At 37.4% G+C, this 26,917-nt stretch overlaps 1 protein-coding gene across 1 annotated transcript in view; it reads right to left on the bottom strand.

Moving 5' to 3' along the window:
- The window catches only part of LOC106883438 (FAS-associated factor 1), a 72,345-nt gene that overhangs the window by 10,164 nt on the left and 35,264 nt on the right, over positions 1-26,917 (bottom strand). Inside the window, exons 4-11 of the mRNA XM_052967123.2 lie at positions 21,670-21,764; positions 21,237-21,352; positions 20,011-20,065; positions 15,506-15,641; positions 13,943-14,006; positions 10,369-10,450; positions 8,456-8,610; positions 7,271-7,407 (exon numbers count right to left, since the gene is read on the bottom strand). Of these exons, the coding sequence (XP_052823083.1) occupies positions 7,271-7,407; positions 8,456-8,610; positions 10,369-10,450; positions 13,943-14,006; positions 15,506-15,641; positions 20,011-20,065; positions 21,237-21,352; positions 21,670-21,764 (840 nt within the window). The remainder of the gene's footprint in view (positions 1-7,270; positions 7,408-8,455; positions 8,611-10,368; positions 10,451-13,942; positions 14,007-15,505; positions 15,642-20,010; positions 20,066-21,236; positions 21,353-21,669; positions 21,765-26,917) is intronic.

Below are 26,917 nucleotides of genomic sequence, written 5' to 3'. Positions count from 1 at the left end.
AAGTTATTAATTAACTTTTAATACAAACCCACCTGAAACTGCCCTGATTTCAGGATACAGAACATAATTTTTATGTATTCACTAGCAGAAATACCCGGCGTTGCCCGGGTTAAAGAGAATAATGAAATCTAAAAACGCCGTCTAGACTACGCATCATCTTTATATATAGAGATGTATATACACACACGCACCCAAACACACGTATATATATGTATATCAATATAAATATATGAAAGTCAATGAAGTTTCGTAAAAGAAGGTGATCATGTACATACTTTCTTGCTGTTGTGATTATAACACCTCATTGTAAACTATGTTCCTTGTTTTCCCTTGTGGAGCATATACAAATAGGTTTTTTTGTTGCTGCTCACTCTTGAGCAGCTAACATACAGTTGTCCATGTGAGAAGCAGGGCTCTTCCAAGAGAAGACCAGCTACAGACAGTGTTTGACCCTGATATTTGTTTATGGACATGGCAAAAGTCACACGAAGGGGGAATTGTAGTCTTCTGAATGTAAAAGGAATGTCTGCTCCTGATGGAGTAAGAGGAATTCTTGGAATAAAGACGTCATCCCCTTTTGCACATCCAGAAAGAATGGTAGCCTCGATAACGTGTGACATCATTTTCTAAATAATGCTCATCTGTTATGTTCGGCTTAAAATTTCATCAACATCAAAAATATATGAATTTTCATGGGAGTTATGGCCGTTATGCAAAGAATATAATTTCCAAATTTCATAAAGATCCATTCAGTACTTTTGACGTAGTTTTGGATAAGAAAACAAATGACTAATGTGTGTGTTTGTGTGCATGTGTATGTGTGTGTGATGGGTGTATATATGTATAGATATCTGTATGCATGTATATATGTATATATGTGTACATATTACATGTACATCTATATATATATATATATACATCTACACATATGTATACATATACATGTATGTATAGATCTATATATATATACATATACGCGTACATCTATATGTATACATATACATCTCTCTCTCTCTCTCTTTCTCTCTCTGAATGTATCTGTCATTACAGTATCGAAATGGTGTACATATACATGTATATGTATACATATACATCTCTCTCTCTTTCTGTTTCTCTCTTTCTCTCTCTCTGTGAAAGTATCTGTCACTACAGTATCGAAATGTGATTGTTTCAGTTAGTGGAATAGTTTCATTTTTAAAGTGAAAGTATTTGACATGAGTGTTTTTGTTTCACTTTTGACACGTAATACTTAAATAGTGGAGGAGATATTATGTTGCCGTGTGCTCGAACTCTGCAAGAAGTTAATAATTTCTTTTGACTAAAACACAACTGGAACCCTAAGTAAGGCATGTGTAAAATTTGAATGAAATTGGTTGCGTAGTTCTCGAGTTTTAGGGATTCACACACACAGACAGACAGGCAGACAGACAGACAGACAGACAGACAGACATTCTCATTTTTATATATATAGATATCTAATTTAAAAATTTAAAATCTTTCATCATAATCTTATCGAAGAACCTTTTGTTAAGTTATTTCTCAAGTATCAGTTTAACAATATAAAAGTTATTTAATTAAATCCCTAGATTGTTATCTTCAAACTGAAACAAATAGGTAGGATATTTCTTGAGGAATATAATTACAAAAGGGTTAAAAAAACATCAAAGAATATATTAAATATCATCATCATCGTTTAACGTCCGTTTTCCATGCTGGCATGGGTTGGATGGTTTGACTGAAGTCTGGAGAGCCAGCAGCCACACCAGTCTCCAGTCTGATCTGGCAATGTTTCTACAGCCCTTCCTAATGCCAATCACTCTAAGAGTGTAGTGGGTACTTTTTACATGCCACTGGCACAGGAGCTAGTCAAGCGGGCCTGGCATCGATCATGTTTAGATAGTGCTTTTTAAGTGCTACCGGCATGGAGGCCAGTCAGGTGATCCTGGTCTCAATTACATTGCAGGGTAAGGACTTTGCTGGCCACTGTTACCATGCTGAACACCTGGCCACATCAGGTGTTATATTTTAGAGAGTTCCACACCCTATTAAAGGATGAACACCACTACATAGTATTGATATTATTGGCAGAGACATACAACATAAAATGGAGGACCTTCCAAAGTTAACTGCAGACACTTGAAAAAGTAAGGCAGGAATTAATAAATTAAGTATTAATTATGTTGGGATTGAATGGAATGGTTAATGAGTGTATCCTTGTGTGTCAATCCTCCTCCTTTTCATCATCATCATTTAACATCTATGTTCAATGTTGGTATAAGTTAGATGGGTCGACAAGATCTGACCAGCCTAAGGGTTGTGTTAATCTCCAGTGTCTACTTTAGCATGGCTTCTATGGCTGGATGCCCTTCCTAATGCCAATCACTTTACAGAGTGTACAAAGTACTCTTTTTTGTAGGGCGCTAGCACTAGTGGGACCACCAAGTAACTCACAACGTAAAAGAAAACAATCAATAATATTTGAACATTGGAAAAAAAAATCATTACAAAAAATTTGGTTATAACTCAGTGTGATATATAAATAGTAAAACTAAGGCAAAACGAACAGAACAATGATTTACACCTTCAGCCATCTCCAAGCCCATGTAAACCTTTAGCATTGATTACTCAAATGTAATGTTTATTTATTCACATTGTTGTGAATTGATCATGTATTGTCTCATAGCTTTGAAATTTTGATGATGTGATCATGTATTTTTAAAATGACATTGTCGGGTATGTGCGAGAGGCAAGATCTGGCCAGTTTGAACATAAAACAAGGTAGAATATTTGGACTAGATATGGATGGTTTAAATGCCAAAAGGTTAAATTGTTTTCCCAACAGGAAAAACTTTCATTGCACCCTCCCTAAGCAGACTGTATTCAATATACTCTGACTATTGTTGGCACTCCATCGCTTACGACGTCGAGGGTTCCAGTTGATCCGATCAACAGAACAGCCTTCTCGTGAAATTAACGTGCAAGTGGCCGAGCACTCCACAGACACGTGTACCCTTAACATAGTTCTCGGGGATATTCAGTGTGACAAGGCTGACCCTTTGAATTACAGGCACAACAGAAACAGGAAGTAAGAGTGAGAGAAAGTTGTGGTGGAAGAGTACAGCAGGGTTCGTCACCATCCCCTGCCGGAGCCTCGTGGAGCTTTAGGTGTTTTCGCTCAATAAACACTCACAACGCTCGGTCTGGGAATCGAAACCGCGATCCTATGACCGTGAGTCCACTGCCCTAACCACTGGGCCATTGCGCCTCCACACTAACTATATATATATTCTTTTAGTTGTTTCAGTCATTTGACTGTGACCATGCTGGAGCACCGCCTTAAAGGCAGTTTTAGTCAAAGAAATTGACCCCATGACATACTTTGTAAGAATATTACTTATTCTACCAGTCTCTTTTGCCAAACTGCTGAGTTATGGGGATATAAACACACCAACATCAGTTGTCAAGCCATGTTGACAAACAGACACAAAGACATACACACACATATATATATGGCAAATGAAAAACAAACATGAACATGGCGACCTACTAAGAAAAGTATTCAAATCTAGAAGGAACCCACTGACTGACCAACACCTAACCATATTTGAAGAAGAATTATATAGTATGGTTAAGAATGTGAAGTTCAGGAAGTACCCTAGAAGGTGTAATATACATCAGCATAAAATCAGAAAATTACTTGTCGACTTCAAGAAAGCTCTGGGGATACTTGTACCAGCAGACAAAGCAAGTAACATTTACATTGTTGATATTGAGCTATATAAGTCCACTAGCAGCTAAGCCTGGTTTCACCCGGTCGGTTTGGATGATGTGGCTGTAAAACCTGCTCTGTGTACGCATTCGACTTGTTTGGGCACGCTTACATTAAAAAACAATTTTAGAATGACTTTTTCTGTCAAAACGCTAAAAATAACTGACCAATAAAAAGAAAAAAAAGACTCAAGATGCAACCAAATCAAAAAATAAACCGAAATACTAGGCAAACAAAGATGAACCATCCCACTTCCATTGCGCACGCACACACACACAAACACCTTCACACACCACCTTCATTTACATACACACACATATATTCACAGAGTTGAAACGCTGTTTGATTTATTTTTTTCAGTATACAATTTTCATCATCCCACTACCAAGTATGACATCACACCTTCCTTTCTCATTCATAAACACAATAGTATACGAAAAAATTACAAAGCTCAGCATCACCACCGGATCATTTTACACATCTGTGCAATTTTTCGTGAATCCCAAGACAAGAAAGAATTGCCCATGTCAAATTTATGTCAGGGCTATGAATTGTTAGAGATTTAGCTATAGATGATAGAACCGAGCCCTATGTCCCTTGAAAACCCTGGATTATGCTTAAAGACCATAAACTCAAGTTTCTTATCGACTCCTCAGATTGATTTGTCCTAAATCCAATATAGGCATTGTTATTAAAAAAATCATTGATAGGGTAATACCCGATCTTAAGTCTAAAATTAGATTAGCCCTCTGGTCCGATACCCAAGAGGTGGTTGGATGGTTTAAGCTTCTAGAAATTAGTAAGAATAGTAAATTCTTGCAACTAGATATAGAGAGCTATTACGCAACTATTAACCTGATAGTTCCTAATCAAGCCCTGATTTATAGCATGAAAAATTCTGATTTGTCCCAACACAAAATGGATATTATACTTGCTGCACGAGCCACTCTAGTAGATTATGATGGTAGATTGTGGAGTAGAGTAGATAGGGAGAACGCATTTGATATAGCAATGGGCTTGTACGATTCTGCTCAGGTCATTGACTTAGTTGGAATATATATCCTTTAATTAATTCCATCTTCCTTTACAGAAGTAACGGGGGGTGGTCTATATAGGGATGATGCCTTATTTTTTCTGGACAGAAGTAACAAAGTACAGTTAGAAAGGCATAGGAAAAATTTCTTTAGACATTTTCGACAAGAATTTCTAGATTATCTGCTTGTAATAAATTTTTTGAATCACATGCAACTTATTATAATACTGCTCTAGCTAGGGCTGGGTACCATAAAAAAAATTCAATATATACAAGAAGCAGGCATACACAACACTGGTAATTCCTCCAATTGTTACCAACACAATGTCACAGTTTGAGAACTCGGAGAATATAGGCCAGGAAGAATTGGTCATGTCAATGAACTACCAACAAAAACCCATAGATACACACGAGATAATCCAAATGCTTGTTCCAATCCTGTACTAGATCAAATAAGCCTAACAACAGGTATAGGAATCAGGATGTCCTCTGGTTCAACCCAATTTTCAGTTAGCCTTATATACAAATAAATATGATAAATGCTCATGCAGAGATAAATCAAAATGTCCTTTGCTGAATCTCTATGTGTATAAATCTTGTATATAAATGTACCATGCACACAAGGAGAGGGCCATATGTTTCCATTGGAGAGACAGCTGATTCATTTCAAAATCGTTATTGTAACCATGTCACCAGCTTTAAGACAATCAATAAGAGACGTTCAACATCGTTGGCTGACTTTGTATGGCAACTGAAGGAGGATAAAATGAAGTACAGCATAACTTGGTCTATAGTAAGGCACATGAAACCATACAATATAATTTCCAGGAGATGCCATCTCTGCTCCAAGGAATCCCTGTCTATTCTGTGGACTAACAGGATGCCTACATGCATATAAATGTACTTTCGCACAATGCAGTGAGAATGAATTTTGAGTAAATGTTAGCATAATTTAATTTAAGATATGGATGACTTAAGTTTACTTTTAACCTCCCCATTCTTACAAACACCAAGTAGATAATTAACTTGCTTTGTGATCATAAGTGCACCAAACCTCATGTGTTCGTATGCTCACATTTTCACGAATGCTTGTAAGAGCAAGTGTACTTACGCCAAGCAACTTGCCTGAGGGCGTTTATACATCCATATTTGTTAATGGTTATTTTTAATACTTTTCTCGCTGTATTGCATGTTCATTTCTCTTTTTTTTTTAACCCATTTGTGATTTTATTTTTGATCTATATAAATGAAGATATTTCCTCCTTCTGGCTGTTTTTCTTTCTAAAAAATGAGAAGTTACATTGTGGAACTGTTATTTTAACGAGTTTATCTATTTATCACCTGATGAGAGACATCTGCACCGCCGGATGCTCCTGAAGCAGTTGTTAAATGTCCCACTCATGAGGGATCGATGCTAGAGGTGTCAAAACAATTGTCGTGATTAATAAATTCTTGTATATTCCATCTTCCAGCTTTTGTTTGCCACATAGGTAACAATCACTGTGAAAGTGACTGTGCTTTACCAGTAAAAGCTACCAGGTGTAAACCATTCGTGTTATTATCCAATATATACATATACACACACACACACACACACACAACAGGCTTCTTTCAGTTTTCGCCTACCAAATCTACTCACAAGGCTTTGGTCAGCCCAAGGCTATAGTAGAAGACATTTGCCCAAGGTGCCATACAGTGGGACTGAACCCAGAATACTGTGGTTGGGAAGCAAGCTTCTTACCACACAGCCACATCTATGTATACAAAATCAATGAATGAGATGGAATATATGAGAATCTTTATTGATCACTACAATCGTTTTGACCCATCTAGCATCAATCTTTCTCATTGATTACATATGCTTTACTGGCAAACAATCAGGTGTATACCATACGATTTATTAACTACTAACTATATACATCTAGTTCACTTGAAGGATGACCAAATGGATGAACTATAATGAAGTTGCACCAATAATAATGCAAGATTGCACCTGCAACCATGAATAGTCCATGCAGTGAAAACTGCTTGTAGATCATTATAATATGCTGTATAAAACTATAAAATAAATTTTGTGGATGAACAAGTTTCCATACTCTTAATTATTAATAATAATATATACTACAAAAATTTTTACTATCCAATCAAATGTACATGGAATTAACCATCAGAAGCATTCACAGAGTGACTAGTAGCAAATAGTAGTCACAGACATTAAATACTGGTCAAAGTGGTTAGCTGTTGAATGGAACTTAACTGAGAGCCAATACGGTATTTGCCTGGATAATATATCCCTCCAAACTCTCTCTCACACACATCTCTGTCAAGCTTCTTTGCCACCCAGCTTTACTCACTACAAAAGTATTGTTTTTTTTTTTGTTATCAAGCTATTTCACATTTAAGAACAATGTTTAAACAGGTTCTTTCCAACATAGGACACAAATCAAGAGTAGTTTCACTTAACTGACCTTGTATCACAGTTGAAACTTCATTAGTTGACCTGGCACGACTGATGATCAATAATAAAGGTAGTTGGTTTGGTATATAATTCTTAATTTGCATTGCAGCAACACTGCCAAAATGTTTGGTCGCATTACTGAGCAATCTGCATAAACATTTAAAAAGACAAATCATTAAGAAGTGGAAATGGTATTAAGACTAAATACTCAGGAATCTGCTGCAATCATTCCATTGTATTTTGGAACAGATCTCTTCAATTCTGCATTTCCTCGGTTTACTTAGTTGTTGAAAAAACAGTATTAGATCATCTGCTAATGATACTTTCGCTAAATCACCATCCTATCAAAGAAACATTTATCTCTTCCAGCCAAGTTGAGCATCAGCTCCCAAAAACCTCTCAGAACTTAAAAGACATGATAATCCTTTCTACTATAGACATAAAGCCTAAAATTTTAGGCGATTACATCAACTCAGTGTGCAATTGGTACTTATTTTCTTGATCCTGAAAGGATGCAAAGCAAAATCGATCTTGGCAGAATCTGAATTTAGAATGTTAAGCTAGATAAATGCTATAAAGTATTTTGTCAAGTAAGCTAATGATTCTGCCAGCTTGATGTAATAATAGTAATCCTTTTTACTAAAGGCACAAGGCCTGAAATTTTAGGGGAAGGGACTAGTCAATTACATTGACCCCAATGTTTCACTGGTACTTAATCTATCGATCCCAAAAAGGTGAAAGACAGAGTCGACCTTGGCAGAATTTGAACTCAGAACACAGTGACAGATGAAATACCATTAAGCTTTTGCCCAGCATGCTAACATTTCTGTCAGCTGACTACCACAATAATAATAATAATTATTATTAAAGTAATAGATTGGCAGGATAAGTAACACAGTGGTCTCTAAATTCTGACAAGGGTATTTTTGTTGAAAATTTTGAAGAGAAGATCCATTTATGGATAAATGCCCTTTTTTTGCCAACTACAGTAGATGGAACAGGCCAAATGTTTTTATCATTATACCAACACTAAATATTCTTCTTAAATAAATCAGCTCACAAAAATGAAACTGAAGAAGCTTTTTGATTTAGTAATAACATACAGGCCTAAATAGATATTAAATTATGAATTAGAATTTAAAAAAAGAATACAACTAAAAATAAACGAAATGTAAAAAAAACAAAAACAAATTACCGTTTTTTATTCTTGTCATTTGTCATATCCCATGCCCAGACAAAAAAATTTTCAGTGAGATAACTAACAACCTCTAGAGAGCATAAAACCTTTGAACAGAAAACATTTGTGAGGATACTCTTGTCATCATGTAAATACACAGCCAGTGGTTTCCTCTGGAAGAGAAATCAAAAGATGACAGTAAGAAAAACATCTGGTGAAGAGAAAAACAATTTTTTTAAATTAACCCTTTAGCATTTAAACTGACCCTAATATTGTATCTGTTTTATGTTTAGATCAGTCAGATTTGGCCTCTCACTTATCCTACTTATGTCATTCTAAAAACAAACAAATCATCTCATCAAAATCCTGAAGCTACAATATAAGCCATAATTAATTCAAAACATCATGATCATTGTTTAATGTCTGGTCTCCATGCTGGCACAGGTTGGATGGTTTGACAGAGTTTGGACAGATTCCTGCTTGCCAGCTCCAACTGTCCGTTGTAGCATGGTTTCTCTAGCTGGATGCCCTTCCAAATGCCAACCACTTCACAGAGTGTGACGGGTGCTTTTTACATGTTACTGTCACGGATGTGTTTACACAGCACTGGCACAGGTGCCTTTTAAGTGGCACCAGCACCTGGAAGCACAAGCCTGCATGTGTGGAAGACTGATTTTACTTAGCTTGACAGGTCTTATCAAGTACAGCAAATCGCCACTTCTCTTGGTCCATTGTCATTTCCTCACTGAGGCCCAGTGTTTGAAGATCCTTTCTCACCACTTAATGTGAATAAATAAGCATTACATGCGACAGGGAAATCTGAAAGCTAAAGGGTTAAAATCTATACGTGATGTTATTTATTATAGAATTGATAAAAATAAGATAGAAATTCCTTTACTGGTTTCAGTCAATGGACTGCAGCCATGCTGATGTTTTTTTATCAACCATCTATACACAAACATCTCAAAAGTTAATACACAACTTCTTTTGTATTTACTTCTAGATTTACTTCTAGAAACAAAATATCATTTGATGTTTTTAAAAGCTGATATCTAGTAGACATCATCATTATCACTTAATGTCCATTCTGCAATGCTGGCATGGGTTGGATGGTTTAACAGGAGCTGGCAAGAACTACACCAAGCTTCATTGTCTGTAACGGCATGGTTTCTACAGTTGAATGCCCTTCCTAATAACAACTTTACAGAGTGGGCTGGGTACTTTTTACATGGCACCAGCATGTACAGGTACCAGTCTTGTGCAAATTCTAATGATTTAACCCATTTCAGCACTGTACTAATGAGCAGTGTCCACACAGACAAAACAATATAATGAAGGATGTCTAATATAGTTTTGAGAGGTCTTTGTATATTTTTTGTACTTATTGATTTCAGAATAACTGAGATGTTTATATGATGTTTCTCATTGCTACAATCTTTGAGTTGTGATTTTTCTGTTCCCTCTCCCTAGTGCCAAGCTCAGGAGACCTAGTAAAAGTAATGGGCACTACTGTTCTCCTTTCCAACTAACACTAAAAACACATCCAGTCATGAGCCTCGATTGAAATTAAATAATTCATATAGAGGATGAAACCACGTCAAAGCTGACTGATTAGTAACTCGACTGATTTGTCACATCACTGTATGCATAACACTGATTTGAGAACTTTTTAAAATCCTACTGAGTCATCAGTTTTGAGTTTCTCATCAAAGTAATTGTTAGCAGAATGTAGGGAATTTCTTACAGTAACCAGTCATCTGATAGTCTAGAATATATTTATTAGCGTTTTCACATTTAGTACTATAATTATATTGCTCAAACAAAATACAAAAGCAGCAATACAAACACATACACAAATACACAACAGAAATTTAGTTTTCATTAATTAAGTTTCTCTGAGTACCTCAAAATAAGAATCTAAAGCATCTCACCTCTTTGGCTTTTAACATCAAGGAATCCTTAATAGCATCATCTAATGATCCGATATAGAATTCAGGATGGCATTCTCCAAATCTGAAAGACAAACATAACATCAATAAAAAGAGCAAAAGCCACATCAAGTTTAATTCTTTCTATAAATAGTCAACAACCAAACAAATCAATGATTCAAATGATAGCACTTGACTGTTTATTTCAACTGTTAAGTTACTGATAAAGAAATGGGATTATGTCTAAATGTGTCCTTTTTTTTTTGTGTGACTCGCCCAGAAAAGGGCAATCCATGACCTCCTGCCCCTCCCCTTTTTTTAGCAGGGTTTCCAAGACTGGTGGTGAGAAAAGGAGAAAGAAACAACTCAAATTACAATTGTAGAAAGTAGTATAGTAAGAAAATCCTGTAATCCTTAGATCAGAGACCTGGTTGAATATTTGCAACAGAGAGGACTCTGCTAAATGAAGCCAAGAGGCAAATTAGTGATGTTAGACCAAGCAATAGACTAACTCTACTACTCAATAATAGGTACATTCTACCTCCCCAATTTCACCCATAAGACTTGGGTTAAATTGGAGCTATGATATAAAAGCATAGCACACACAATGAAAACACTGTAAATCTTAAAAGATGTTTGAAACACCATTGAAAGTATGACCTTCCTGCAAAATATCAAGACAGGATGCGTTGTTAAAAAGTTGAGTGTCAGCACATGGCCATGTGCTTGAGAAATTAAGTATAGATATGGCTATGTAGTTGAGAAGATCACCTGACAACCATGATTCTGGTTTCAATGCCACTACAGAGCACCTTGGACAATTATCTCAACATGTTACACAACAGAATTGAACCCAGAACCACATGATTGTGAAGTGAACTTAACTGCACAATTATGTCTGCACCAAAATAACAGATTAAAGGTTCAAACTTACATCTTCCTATAAAAGGTCAACAAGCAGCCAAAGCACTGGTTCAAGTGATGCCAATTTACTGCTCAGCTCAACTGCTAAGTTGCTGATAAGAAAATAGCATTTTCTCTATAGATCGCAATGTAATTTTCTAAATGTGTCATATATATGGTAGAATTGGCCCACATGTTTTTATAACTAATCTTATTAACACACAAGAGACAAAACTGATACAAAAGAGAACATTTTGAGAGAACTGCATCGATAACGACAAGGGTTCCAATTGATACAATCAACAGAAACACTCCCACAGACACGTGTACCCTTAACGTAGATCTCAAGGAGATTCAGCATGACACACACAATGTGACAGGGCTAGGCCTTTGAATTACAGATGCACATTTTTGCCAGCTTGAGGGGACTGGAGTAATGTGAAATAAGGTGTCTTGCTCAAGGACACAATGCACCACTGAGAATCAAACTCATGACCATATGAACATGAGACAAATACCCTAAGCACTAAGCCATGTGCTTTCATTCAGAGAGAAAAAGAGACAGTGTAATTAATTTTAATTCTTTCAGTCTTGGGATTGTGACCATGCTAAGGCAACTTCCACTTTCAAGAGTATGTCAACCCCAGTATTTTAATTGGTGCCTTATTTCAACAACAGTCAAACTGAGTATAAAAAGACGTAGCCAAATACTGCAAATTATACTTGTTTATATCAATCTTTTACCTTTATCCTTTACTTGTTTCAGTCACTGGACTGTGGCCATGCTGGAGCACTGCCTTGAAGGGTTTTAGAATAGATTGACCCCAGTACTTACTTTCTTTAAAGTCTGGTAATTATTTTATTGTCTCTTTTACCAAACTGCTAAGTTATAGGGATGTAAATACACCAACACTTATTGTCAAGCCAGGGGATAGGGGCAAACACAGAGACAAACACACACACACGCACATATATATATATATATATATATATATATTTATACAACAGGTTTCCACACAGTTTCCATTTACCAAATTTACCCACAAGGCACTGCTTAGTCCTGGGCTATAATAGAAGACACTTACACAAGGTGACACATAGTGGGACTGAACCCAAAACCACATGGTTGCAAAATGAACTTCTTAACTGCATAGCCAGCCAGGCATGCATTTATCATCATCATCATCATCATCATCATTATTTAAGATCTGTTTTCAATGCTGGCATAGGTTGAGCAATTTGATAGGAGCTGGCTAGGCAGAAGACTGCACTGGGCTTCACTGTCTCTTTTGGCAGGATTTTACAGCTGGATGTCTTTCCTAACATCAACCACCTTACAGAGTGGGCTGGGTGCTTTTTATGTGGCACCAGCATATATATATATTTGAAAAAATGAGTAGAGATGGCTTTTTTGGAGGGATAATTTTATTTTAATCTTAAAAATAATGTTTACAGTGAGTTACTCTGATACAAGTTTCAAGCTTCAAGTGGCTGTTTCCAAACTGAAATATGTATGTTTTACTGGTTGCTTAAATAGCAAAAGATTTTTTCTTACACGTATACGTATATATATATATATATATATATATATATATATATATATATATATATATATATATATATATATATATATATATATGCCAGGCGCAGGAGTGGCTGTGTGGTAAGTAGCTTGCTTACCAACCACATGGTTCCGGGTTCAGTACCACTGTGTGGCACTTTGGGCAAGTGTCTTCTACTATAGCCTCGGGCCAACCAAAGCCTTGTGAGTGGATTTGGTAGATGGAAACTGAAAGAAGCCAGTCGTGTATATGTATGTTTATGTGTCTGTGTTTGTCCCCACCAACATCGCTTGACAACCAATGCTGGTGTGTTTACGTCCCTGTAACTTAGCGGCTTGGCAAAAGAGACTGATAGAATAAGTACTAGGCTTACAAAGAATAAGTCCTGGGGTCGATTTGCTCGACTAAAGGCGGTGCTCCAGCATGGCTGCAGTCAAATGACTGAGAAACAAGTATAAGAGTATATATATATATATATATATATATATATATATATCTCACATCGATTTTTCTATGCTGGGTAGTATTTTTGAAACCAGATGATGTTTTGGTCCCCAATCTGTACCTATTTTACAATCAAGCGATGTTTTTTTTTTAATTCCACTATTTTTTTTTAAGAGTGTACAGGATGTCATGTTTACCAGGAACATGGACACAACAGTTTTCTTTCTCACAGATGATCTCGTGCAAGAAACGGAACTGACAACTTTCACAGATAAACACACACACACACACACAACCAGTCAGGCTTCCACAGTTTCCAGTGACCATATTTCATTTTTAAGATTTCATTTAACCCAAAGCTATAGCAGAAGGCACTCATGACTTAGCACAACATTAATCAAACTTGGATTTATATGATTGGGAAGCTAATTTCTTAATCTTAAGGCCATGTTAACTTTAACTCTAGCATTGAAACCAGTAATATCCAGCCCAAACAGGCTAGATCCAGCTTTTCACACCTACTCTACAATGTCATTCTGAAAATAATCACATCATCAAAATCTGAAAGCTACAATATAATTCATGATTAATTTAAAACATTGCAAATAAATAAGCATTTTATTTGACAGAATAATCTCAAATCCTAAAGGATTAAGATTTAATCATACCGATCAATGAATCCACGAGTAAACTGTTCCAGTGCTACAGTTTCATCTGTGAAATCTTCTGGCACTAAGAAATGGTAAAAGAAAAATGAATGCTTTTAGTAAGTAAAATTGTATTTTTTTTTTTTTTTTGCTTTCATATCACAACTCGTAAACAACAGCGTCATTGGCATTGGTTAAGTTTGCAACAAGCCAAACAGTATTGATTCACTGCATTTAAAATGGCAACACTGACAGAAGAGAGCTTGTAACTTGGAGTAAATACTGCAAAAGATTATTTGAAGAGCACCAGTTTTCATGCTGATTTTACATGTATACACACATCCATATCTTGAACTGATGTGCTTTTTTATGAAAAGCTATTAATATATGGCTCACAGCAAGAAATTAGCTATAACACTATAATGGCATATTTGGTGGTAATTGTTGATTAGCCTGAGGTCAGCACTGATCAAACAGACTCACAGTCAAAATCAAAAGAAATCTAGCAAACATCATCTCAATTGTATATGCATTACACGTGTAAAGACATTCGAGCGAGATCGTTGCCAGTGCCACTGGACTGGCTCCTGTGCAGGTGGCACGTAAAATACACCATTTTGAGCGTGGCCGTTGCCAGTACCACTTGACTGGCCTTCATGCCGGTGGCACGTAAAAGCACCCACTACACTCTCGGAATGGTTGGCATTAGGAAGGGCATCCAGCTGTAGAAACTCTGCCAAATCAGATTGGAGCCTGGTGTAGCCATCTGGTTCACCAGTCCTCAGTCAAATCGTCCAACCCATGCAAGCATGGAAAGTGGATGTTAAACGATGATGATGATGATTACTCAACATGTTCTTCTGTCTTCAGAATAGTAGACAGTGAGAAATGATTTGTGACCAATCTGGCTGCTGCTTTCAGCAATTTGAATGACTACATAGAAACTACCACACTGATTTGTGATGCCCAACAAATAAAAGTCCAAACTATTACAGGATTTAAACATTTAGGATTTAAACCAGCCATATCTGGTCAAAATATTCTACTTGCTTTATAGTCAAACTGGCCAGATCTGGCCTCTCACTCTTACACTACAATGCCATTCTAAAAATAAACAATCACATCATTGAAATTTCAAAGTTGCAAGATGATGCATTAATTCAAAGCAATGAATAAATAAGCATTACTTTTAAACTTTTAACAGAGCAATCTGAATGCTAAAGGGTTATGGCTAAAGTGTACACAAGGGAGTGACCCAAGTAACAAAAACAGTTTGGATGTAATTCATAACCACTAACAACACATCTACCTTCTTAATAATTGATTTCAAATTTTAGCACAAGCCTAGTAATTTCGGGGGTAGGGGCTATAAGTTGATTACATTGACACCTCTCTTACCCGATCAACTGGTACTTATTTCATTAACTCTGAAAGGATAAAAGGCAAAACTGACCATGGCACAATTTGAACCCAGAACATAAAGATGGTTGAAATGCTGCTAAGCATTTTGCCCAACATGCTAACGATTCTGCCAACTCGTTGCCCTTAATACTTAATACCTTCTTCATAATTGATACTACTTACTTAATGGACCAAACTTAGGTTGAGTGTCATTCCACATGTATTCATTTATGAGATCCACATCGTCATCATCATCATAGTCATCAACTTGATCATCATCATCATCCTCATCGTTGTCATCAACCTCCATTCCTTTGTCCTGCAATAAACAGTAACAGTAATTAGCAATGACATCTAAATGAGAGAAATGAGACAAATACTAATCTCCCCAACTGCATGAAAATAATTGATAATCATGCATAAAAAATCTGAAACTAACCACTAAATCTTGAGGTTCTTGCTGTTGTTCTAAGTCCTGATCAAAAACTGTTCCTGATGTTAGGTATCCCACTTTTCTTTTTAATGTGAAATACACATACTGAGACTATATTATTCAATGTGCCCTTCTTGTTAAGATGGTAAGATGTGACAGGAGAAAGATTTGGCTGCTTTTTCTGGTTAGTAAGAGCAATAATACAGAGGGTCACATTAGCAGAATTCAAAGTTGGTTTTACCATATGAATTGTATTTGAGTAGCATCAATTTATAATTAAGAAAAAGAGCTTTCAAAAAATGATTTGAGTGAAAAAAAGAAAAGGTTTTGTACAGTTTGTTGACTTAACCAAATCATTAAGACTTTCTTTTTCACAATCCGTCTAACTGAAAATGTCTAGTATTCTGACAATGCTGTAGAATGCATTAATCATTTATATAAATACCAAAAACAGTCAATTCATAAATTAAAAACATCACTCATGTTTGTGCATGCACAAATGTTGATGTTCCATTCTTGTCATTGCTTGAGCCAAATGACGATGTTGACATTCCTTCTTGACATTATGATTTGAGAAAAACAGGTAAGGATTGAAGAAAGAAATGTAAAGACAAAATAGCTGTAGTTCATAAATTCATAGAAACCCTTTCAACCTGCTTAATGTAGCAAGCAAATCCCCCAAATGCAGCAATTTAACCATTTTCAATCCAAAGCACACTGAATAAGGTATTAAATATATTACAGTATATCTGCTTTTTGCTGGTTTCATTACATAAACAAGTATAAAAAAAGAAATTATTAAAAAACCCTTTTGATACCAACCTGCCCAAGACTGCTCCTTGTTTTAAAATACAAACTTCTTTTTTTGAAGTTATCTAAATTATAACTTTCCATCAAAATTTTATGTTCACTTTTTGTTCTAAACACCTACTTAATAATGCTAAAATTATTTAGTGGATGGAACCAATGTTAGTGGGAGATTCAGGAAAACATGGGATGAAGGACCAAGGTACCTGGCACCTTGCCATACTCAAGAAGACCTGCAATCCACAACAGAAGTGTTAAGACTGATCCTTCTGGTAGTGTAAAGCACCCAGCACACTATAAAGTGTGTTGGCATTAAGAAGGGCATCCAGCCATAGAAACCATGCCAATCAGACTGGAGTCTGGTGCAGCTCCACAGCTTGCCAGCTCTGGTCACATCATCCAAACCAGGCTAAGATGGACAATGGACATTAAATACTGATAATGATGACGAATTGAAGCAAAGGTAGCATATTTCAACAAAAATATGGTCACAAAAGGGTTAAACAGGAATGAATAGATCCCTTTGCATCAAAGGAATACACCTGTACCAGTACAAGCTTTTCTTAATTTCCTAATATTATGCAACTCACTTCAAAACTTTTATACACACCTGTATAAAATATGCAGCACACAAAAGTATCAGCCTGGGTTGAAAAATCTGCTCTATCATTAAAATATGGATTTTTACACATATCACCCAAATCGGTGGTTAGCATGTTGGGCTCACAATCATGAGGTTGGGAGTTCGATTCCGAAATCAGGCTGTGTGTTGTGCTCTTGAGCAAGACACTTTATTTCACATTGCTCCAGTTCACTTAGATGTAGAAATGAGTTGCGACACCACTGGTGTCAAGCTGTATTGGCCTTTGCCTTGGATAACATGAGTGACATGGAGAAGGGAGACTGGTATGCAGGGGCTACTGCTGGTCTTCCATAAACAACCTTGTCCAGACTTGTGCCTCAGAGGGGAACTTTCTAGGTGCAATCCCATGGTCATTCATGATCGAAGGGGGTCTTTACCCATTACCCAAAACAAACATTACTGTAACACTGATCAAACAAATCTTCCATCAGCTTCTGTGAAAGAAGTCTTTTGAAATGGCTAAGAGAAGGAATTAACAGTAAAAATCACGTATCACAGTGAAGCTTTCAAAAAGTTTTCAAGAAATTACATCCATGAAAGTAACAGATCAGATACATGGATGGAGTAAGGTTCCAGCCAAAAATGAAGGTGACAGGTGGTGGAACAGTTCTGTAGATAAAGCCATAAAAGCTAAGAGAGGCCTGGAAAGACTGGAAGCAAGGAGCAGCAAAGAGCAATATCATGTAAAGAAGCTAGAAGTCAGGTATACTTGACAAGTTGAGAAGCCAAAAGTAAGAGGTTTGCCAATGTTCCTGAAGAGTGGTAGCAGGAAATATTCAACATAACAAGACAATGTGTGAGAGAAAAATCAAAAGACAAAAGTTTCGCACAGGATGATAACAAACTTGCTCTGACTGATACTAAAAAGAAAGAGGTATGGAAGTGCTACCATGAGAGGTTATTGGAGGAGGAGAATGCATGAAGAGTTTTCCCTAAGTACACTTAAGAGAGGGACTAGCCATTCTGGTCAACAACAGTTTAACAAGTGCAATTAAGAATATGAAGGCCAGAAAGGCGGCTGGTCCTTCACTGAGATGATTAAAATATCTGGCAAAGTAGGGTGTAGGCTAGTTAGTCACATAGTCAATCAAGTGATACAAAGAGGTACCATATACAATGACTAGTGTAGCATCATTATCATCATCACCTGCTACAAAAGAAAAAAAACTAACACTAGAGAGAGGCAATTAAAGAGGCATCATATTGCCAGACTAGGTTATGAAGTTAGAATAAAAGTTATTGTACAACTGATAAGGAAGACATTTAGCCAAGATGAACTACAGTTTCGATTTGTACCAAGAAAAAGTGCTCCTCGTGCCATCTTCCTTAAAAAGATAACTGCAGGAAAAGCACTTAGCTAGGACAAAGCTCTAATTTCTAGCATTTATAAGAGTTGGCAATGAATTTAGCATGGTAGGGGTCCATGAGGGACCCATCCACTTTGTGCTTAATGTCTATTGCATATGAAATCTACCTTTTTTTGCTAGCCTACCTGTAATCTCACTACTCTTTTTATGTGTCCATACCACAGTTTAAAGTTTACAGTGCAAGAAAACTTCTGTAAATTGACAACAGCTTTTCCTGCTGGATCTGTAGATTTAGAGAAAAAATTCTTGATTTGGAAGCAAAATTTGGAATCAAGAGGCTCAAAGTAAACTTTGAAAAGACTAGACTGTTATCATCAGGGAAATGGCCATGCTTGATATGGAGAAAAGGAGTAGATGGAAATCTACTCCACTTTTGATGTATTCAATGTAAACAATGGACACATAAAAAGAGTAGTGTGATTACAGGTAGGCTAACAAAAAAAAATAAACAATTGACTTCATATGCAATAGACATTAAGCACAAAGAACACATGGGAAGTAGATTCTCTCAAATACTCAGAAGGTAACCTGGAAGTAGTTGGCAGCTTTTGTTACTGAAGCGACCTAAAAGCATGGTAACTAATAAGAACAGGCTGGAAAAAACTCAGGAAAATATTACCTCTAATGGTAACAAAAGGCTTCCCCTTCAGAGAAAAAGGGTACATTGTATACTGTTTGTACATGGAGTACAATGCTGCATGGTAGCAAGATGTGGGCTTTCAATACAGAGGATTTGTGAAGACTTGAAATGAAGTGAAAATGCATCACTGAATGTGTAATGTTATTGTGTATGAGTAACAGAATAGGAACCGAGAGAAAAATTCAATATAAGAGGAATCAGATATAGTGTGCAAGAGAGGACTGCACTGTTATAGGCATGTGATGCATATAGTGGATGACAACTGTAGAAAGAAGTGCTAGGAACTGAAAGTGAATGAAACTTATGCAAAAGGAAGACAGAGGAAGGCATGGAATGAAGTGGTGAAAAATAATGCCATGATGTTGTTTGTCATGGAAGAGATGGCAAGGGACCAAGACGATTGGCAACATGCAGTGATGTAGAAAATCAGATCACTCATGCAAGTGTGGAGAAATGTACATTAAAACCATGCCACCCATATGAGATCTGTCTACACTCAAGCTACTCCTCTCTTCTTTGTATCACAATAGCTGTGTAAAAAGAAACTGCATTGGTTCTATTGGTACCCAGTACACCCTCAACACTTGTCCTCCTAAACTCTGCCTCAGGTCACTATTTTATTGACATCACTCATTGTCATCTCAACTATACATCACTTACTTGCTTACTTGCTTGCTTGCTCTCTCTCTCTCTCTCACACACCAATGAGCAAGCTCATTTGTAGTGAATACAATTCGAATTACTACTGAAAGGAAACTGTTGAGGTAGGGGAAAAGAGAGAAAAGCATAAACTCATACCTTTTGACTATTGGAAGTATCAGAGACACCAAATGAAGAGGAAGATGTTTTAGAACTGAAAAATAATAGAAAATCAAAGTTGTTAATAAATTCTTACAGTTATTTTTGTAAAATAATATTACATGATAGTTTTGGAAAATAATATGCATCTATAATCAATGTTCTGTGTGTTAGCAAATTAAAACAGCAAATTAAAAAAAAAAAAAAAGAATCAGGATAATAGTGAGAATTGGGGGAAGAATGTTGGAGTTTTAAACATGATTCACTGGATGTGCATAGAAGAAAGAGCACAAGTAAACTGAAAATGTATTAGGACATAGTGATGTTGTTTGACCTCAGGTCAATTTCAAATCAAACAGACTTCTAATCAAGGATGTTAAAGCCATGAATACCCATCTTTTATTCACATGTAATGAACTGAATGCGAACCACACCTTTTATAAAAAAAAAAAACCCACCCAGCACACTCTGCTAAGTGGTTGGCATTAGGAAGGGCATCCAGCCATAGAAACTATGCTACAATAGATAGTTGGAGTCTGGACAGCTCTCTGCTAGCCAACTCCATGTCAAATCATCCAACCCATGCCAGCATGGAAAGAGGACGTTGAACAACTGTGGGGGGTGGGGGTGGCTGTACTAGATGAACATGTAATGTGAATAGATATACTGATGTGAAAAAGTAATGCACTGAAATAGGAAGGCAATCCATGGAAGAAATGGGAAGAAGTAGATAAGCAGACTTTAAAATGTTGATGGTGATTTATAACATAGAAGACTAATGATGTACTAATGCTCATCAGATTTTTACAGTATTTAGATGAATATAATCTTTTATAAATCTATATTAGTTTCAGACTTCACTCTTAATTTATTCCTTTAGAATGATTTACTTGATAAACTATAGAGAGTTTAGGTTTTACCATTAGAGAAATCTTTCCAATGTCTTAATATGATATATAAGTAATCAGAGTATAATGGCTTGCACCAAATAACATACAGAGAATGAGGGACTATGTGCTCTATTCATTCACATATACACTATATGCACAAGCATACACACAATGTAGAAGTCCTGATGTCATTTCCATTTTGTGGAAGTTAACATCACCATTCTTCAAGATGTTCCTCCACAAAAAGTCTACACACAATTGTGGAAAGAATGACTAGTAAATACTCCATTAAGTTAAAGTTTACTAAGGTATAAGAGGTAAAACATTAGAACTCACCTGTCAGCAGTAACTGTATTTCTAGATCCTGTCTGAGATGATGTTGCAGCTTTACTTTGTGTGTTATGTACTTTTAATTTGGTTTCTTGAGGTAAATTTAATTCATTCAAAATGCACTGCAAATATGGAAAAAGAAAAAAAAATAATAATCTCACACACTACACTTGTTACTCAAAATAACAAAAAGACAAAACAGACACAACCAGTATGCAAAGCCTAAAATGAAATGAAATTACGAGGAACATTTGATAAAGGAATTAAAACTTAGCAGAAAATGGTGTCTTTTTTTTATGTGAATTAAAGTGAAATAAAACTTATCTGTTTGTTATTTCAAATACGAAATGATAGCATATTTTATTTAGTGATTGGTGATTGCTTCAAGAATTAATAATGACATGTTAAATACAGAAATTAGAATAAAATAGATACTAACCGAATCTGTTATTTTACTACATGAAGGCCAACCTTTCAATTGAAGGTAATTCACAGGTATACTTAGACGCCGAGATAATTCTTTTTTCAAAAATCCTGGGAAAATACAAAAGGGGAAAAAAAAAGAAACATTTATTTGAAACAGTTGACACTTCTTTGTACCGCCTTCTTCATGTTTTGCCAGAAAGTAAGTTCTGATTTTGAGACCCAACTGAAACTGAAAATTTGGAGGGAATGAGGAGAGTTCATTTGCCAGAAATGTAACAAACAAATCTAAAGATCTGGTTTTCAGTGATATGAAAGAATAAATGATAATGAAGCAAACTGGAAAGAGGCAACTGGCTGAGTAAAAATGCTAATTGTTTGAGCCTCATTCTCAAACCATGCAGTGTGCCTGGTAAAAGCAATTCTCAATGGGCCAATATATTTTACTGTAATTCGATATCATGGTCATCACTGCAAAATGCAGGGAGAACTTAGTTGTTTAGCAGAATTAGATAAAAAAAAAATTACACATGGCTATAAACAAATATAACTTACAAAGGTGTACATAATCATTATTAACTTAAATAACCTCTTCTAATTGGTCTGTGGGTTGTAAGTTTGCTAAGCTAAAATTATTTCATGTCTTTTCAGAACGGAAGTAAGAGTAAAATACTTTACTTTGATATTTGGTGTGCAAGATTCTTGACTCAACAAGATTTCCTTCGATAACTAGAAGGAAAAGAAGTGTTCATAGGTAACCCAACAAATAATAAAACTCACCCCATGATAAAGACTTAGTAGTTTTGTAGTTTTAAAGCCTGAACTCACTCAACATTTTCAAAATGTAAAAAATTCTTTAAAAGTTTATATAGGAATAAATCAAGCAATGTTATTACAATAAGAAGCAATGACAGCTTTTAGTTTAACGATGGCAGTTTTTAGTTTAGTACTTCATAATGGCACCATAGTAAATATATGGAGATCACTATCTATGATTTATAATAGGATGGACATCAAGCCATCAAAATAAATAAATAGGGTTTTGGATGATCAAACTATTTTAATCATAGGCACAGGAGTGGTTGTGTGGTAAGTAGTTTGCTTACCAACCACATGGTTCCGGGTTCAGTCCCACTGCATGACACCTTGGGCAAGTGTCTTCTACTATAGCCTCGGGCCAACCAAAGCCATGTGAGTGGATTTGGAAGACGGAAACTGAAAGAAGCCCGTCATATATATGTGTATATATATATCATCATCATCATCATCGTTTAACGTCCGCTTTCCATGCTAGCATGGGTTGGACGATTTGACTGAGGACTGGTGAAACCGGATGGCAACACCAGGCTCCAATCTAATTTGGCAGAGTTTCTACAGCTGGATGCCCTTCCTAACGCCAACCACTCAGAGTGTAATGGGTGCTTTTATGTGTCACCCGCACGAAAACGGCCACACTCGAAATGGTGTCTTTTATGTGCCACCCGCACAAGCCAGTCCAGGGGCACTGGCAACGATCTCACTCGAAAATACTACGGGAGCCAGTCAGGCGGTACTGGCAACGGCCACGCTCAAAATGGTGCATCTCATGTGCCACCCGCACAAGAGCCAGTCCAGGGGCACTGGCAACGATCTTACTTGGCTTGCCGGGTCTTCTCACGCACAGCACATTTCCAAAGGTCTCAGTCAGTAGTCATCGCCTCGGTGAGGCCCAATGTACGAAGGTCTTGCCTCACCACCTCAGCCCAGGTCTTCCTGGGCCTACCTCTTCCACGGGTTCCCTCAACTGTTAGGGTGTGGCACTTTTTCACGCAGCTATCCTCATCCATTCTCACCACATGTCCATACCAGCGCAATCGTCTCTCTTGCACACCACAACTGATGCTTCTAATGTTCAGCTTTTCTCTCAAGATACTTACACTCTGACGGGTATTCACATTGACATTACACATCCAACGGAGCATACTGGCTTCATTCCTTGCGAGCTTACGTATGTCCTCAGCAGTTACAGCCCATGTTTCACTGCCATGTAGCATGGCTGTTCGTACGCATGCGTCATACAGTCTGCCTTTTACTCTGAGTGAGAGTCCCTTTGTCGCCAGCAGGGGTAAGAGCTCTCTAAACTTTGCCCAGGCTATTCTTATTCTAGCAGCTACACTTTCAGCGCACCCACCCCCACTACTAACTTGGTCGCCCAGATAGCAGAAGCTATCGACTACCTCTAGTTTTTCACCCTGGAATGAGATAGAAGTTGTTTCCTGTTTGTTTACAGTCTTTATTGCACCTGAACATCTGCCACAAACAAAAACTAACTTGCTAGTTAACCTGCCTTTGATGTTGCTGCACCTCTTATGTGTCCATAGCTTGCACCGGGTACATCTTATAGAGTTACTACCTACTCCTTTTCTACATACTGAGCAGGGTCATCTACCTGAAGGGGTTTGTGTTTTATCTACCTTCCTACTTATTAGGATTTTGGTTTTAGCTAGGTTGACTCTAAGGCCCTTCAATTCTAGACCTTGCTTCCACACCTGAAACTTCTCTAGTTCTGAAAGTGACTCCGCAATTAGGGCAAGGTCATCAGCATAGAGGAGCTCCCAGGGGCAACCTGTTTTGAACTCCTCTGTGATTGCCTGGAGGACTATGATAAATAAGAGGGGGCTGAGGACGGAACCTTGGTGGACCCCTACCTCTACCCGGAATTCATTGCTGTATTCATTTCCAACCCTCACCTTACTGGCAGCATCTCTGTACATGGCTCGCACAGCTCTCACTAACCATTCTTCTATCCCAAGTTTCCTCATTGACCACCAGATAAGGGATCGGGGGACACTGTCAAAGGCTTTCTCCATGTCAACGAAAGCCAGGTACAGAGGTTTATCCTTAGCTAGGTATTTCTCCTGCAGCTGTCTCACTAGAAATAAGGCATCGGCCACCGCTAACACCAGGAACCCCTGCACAGATATCACACCCATATTCCTACTGAATATCCGGGGCCTATTACGAACAGGCGGCAAAGACAAGTTCTTATACCTGAAAGACCTAGCAACATGCAATCAAGCAATATGCATGGTGCTTACCGAAACGCATCTAACACCTAATATAGCAGATGCGGAGATAAATATACCAGAGTATGCCATACTCCGAACAGACAGAAGGGATAGAAGTCATGGGGGAGTTGCAATGTACATCCGAGAAGATGTCACACCCCTACTACTACTATAACAATCAAACTCTGTATGTGATACTTTAATAGTACACATAAAACAAATTGATGTAGTTGTATGCTCAACATACCGTCCACCAAATACCGCAAAGCAGGAAGGTAAATTTGAGGACAGCCTCAGACGCATAGAAGAGGTCCTGACAAATCTGGACCAACACATCAATATACTTTTCCTAGGCGACTTTAACCTCCCAAATGTTAAATGGCCTGAAGGTCACATCCTCTCTGGGATGTCACTGCATGAACAAAGCCAGGCAAAATCATTGCTAGAACTATCCAACATGCTGTTCATGGAACAAGTGATACTCCAACCAACCAGGGGAAGCAATATTTTGGATCTCTGCTTCACAAACAATGTGAGCCTAATCCATAATGTGAAAATAACGCCCACATCTCTCTCAGATCATAACATTATAGAATTAACTATGTATGGTCCTAGACAACCCACTGACACCCACCCCACCAGGAGGACTCAAGCAATATCCAACCTGAATTTCCACGGGGCGGACTGGAAGTCAATTCGCAGAGAGATTCGAAATCAAAACTGGCATGACAGCCTTTCTATACAAGACAATGACCTCAAACTAAGTCATTTTATGTCAACCATACAAGACATATGCACCAAATACGTGCCATATAGAAAGACCAGCAAACATGCCAATAAAATTCCTAGAGACAGGAAAATCCTTATGAGACACAGAACAAAGGTCTCAAACCAGTTAAATAGAGAACTGGAGGATAGGAAAAGGGCTAAATTAAAACTAACACTGTTAGAAATAGAAAACAAAATTAAACTCTCCCATGAAAAGGAGAGAGCAGAGAAGGAAAAGAGAGCAGTAGAAAGCATAAAAACAAACCCCAAGGCTTTCTATAGATTTGCAAAGGAGACTGCTACGGTGCAGTATAAGATAGGACCCCTGTTCCTGCCTAATGGCTCACTGACTGCAGATCCCACATGGATAAGTGAAGTGCTCAGTACACAATTCAAGAGTGTCTTCACCTCTCCTCTGAGTCACATGCAGATAAAGAACCCAGCTGATTTCTTTGACAATAGCACTCAGCAGAAGGGGACTGCATCCATTACCTACATCGACATTGAAGAGGAAGATGTGATAGCTGCCATAAATGAAATGAGCTCAAATTCGGCAACTGGCCCCGATGGTTTCCCAGCTGTCCTCTTAAAGTCGTGTAAACAAGAATTAGCAGGACCACTCCGGATACTCTTCCAGAGTTTCCTTGCAAATGGTAAACTTCCCAAAAAGCTGAAGGAAGGCACCATATGTCCTATCCATAAAGGTGGAAGCAGAGCAGAGGCTGGAAACTACAGGCCCATCTCTCTGACTTCACATATTAGCAAAGTCATGGAACGAATTGTCAGAAGGAGATTGATTGCGTTCCTAGAAGAAAATGACTTGCTGAATGAGACCCAGCATGGTTTCCGTCCAGGTAGAAGCTGCCTCACGCAGCTCTTGCAGCATTATGACTGGGTCCTGAAGCAGCTACTTGACCATTCAAATGTTGATGTGATATATCTCGACTTTGCAAAAGCCTTTGACAAAGTTGATCATGGCTTGATGTGTCACAAGCTGCGAAACCTTGGCATAGCTGGTAAATTAGGAGAGTGGCTGCATGACTTCCTGAATGGTAGAAGTCAGACAGTTGCAGCCAATGGAGAACTATCTAGGGAAACACAAATATTGAGCGGTGTTCCACAAGGAACTGTTCTGGGGCCACTACTGTTCATAGTGGCCCTTCTGGACATGCCCACGGTCACTCGGAGAGCCACTGTCACTAGCTATGCTGATGACACAAAGATATCTCAGGCAATAAAGAATCCTGATGATATTGTAAGCCTGCAGAATGACCTAAATGCAATATATGAGTGGGCAGAGCAAAATAATATGCAGTTCAATGCAAAAAAATTTCAAGTACTGCACTACAAGGCCACAAGTACCTCCCAACTGGCATACCCAGGGCCTGGAGGTACTGCAATCCCAGAACCACAAACAGTAAGAGATCTGGGCATCAACATGTGTAGTGA

The sequence above is a fragment of the Octopus bimaculoides genome, chromosome 4, assembly GCF_046866305.1.
Source record: "Octopus bimaculoides isolate indiv1 chromosome 4, ASM4686630v1, whole genome shotgun sequence".
Classification (NCBI taxonomy): domain Eukaryota; kingdom Metazoa; phylum Mollusca; class Cephalopoda; order Octopoda; family Octopodidae; genus Octopus; species Octopus bimaculoides.
This window is presented reverse-complemented; position numbering and strand designations above follow the sequence as displayed.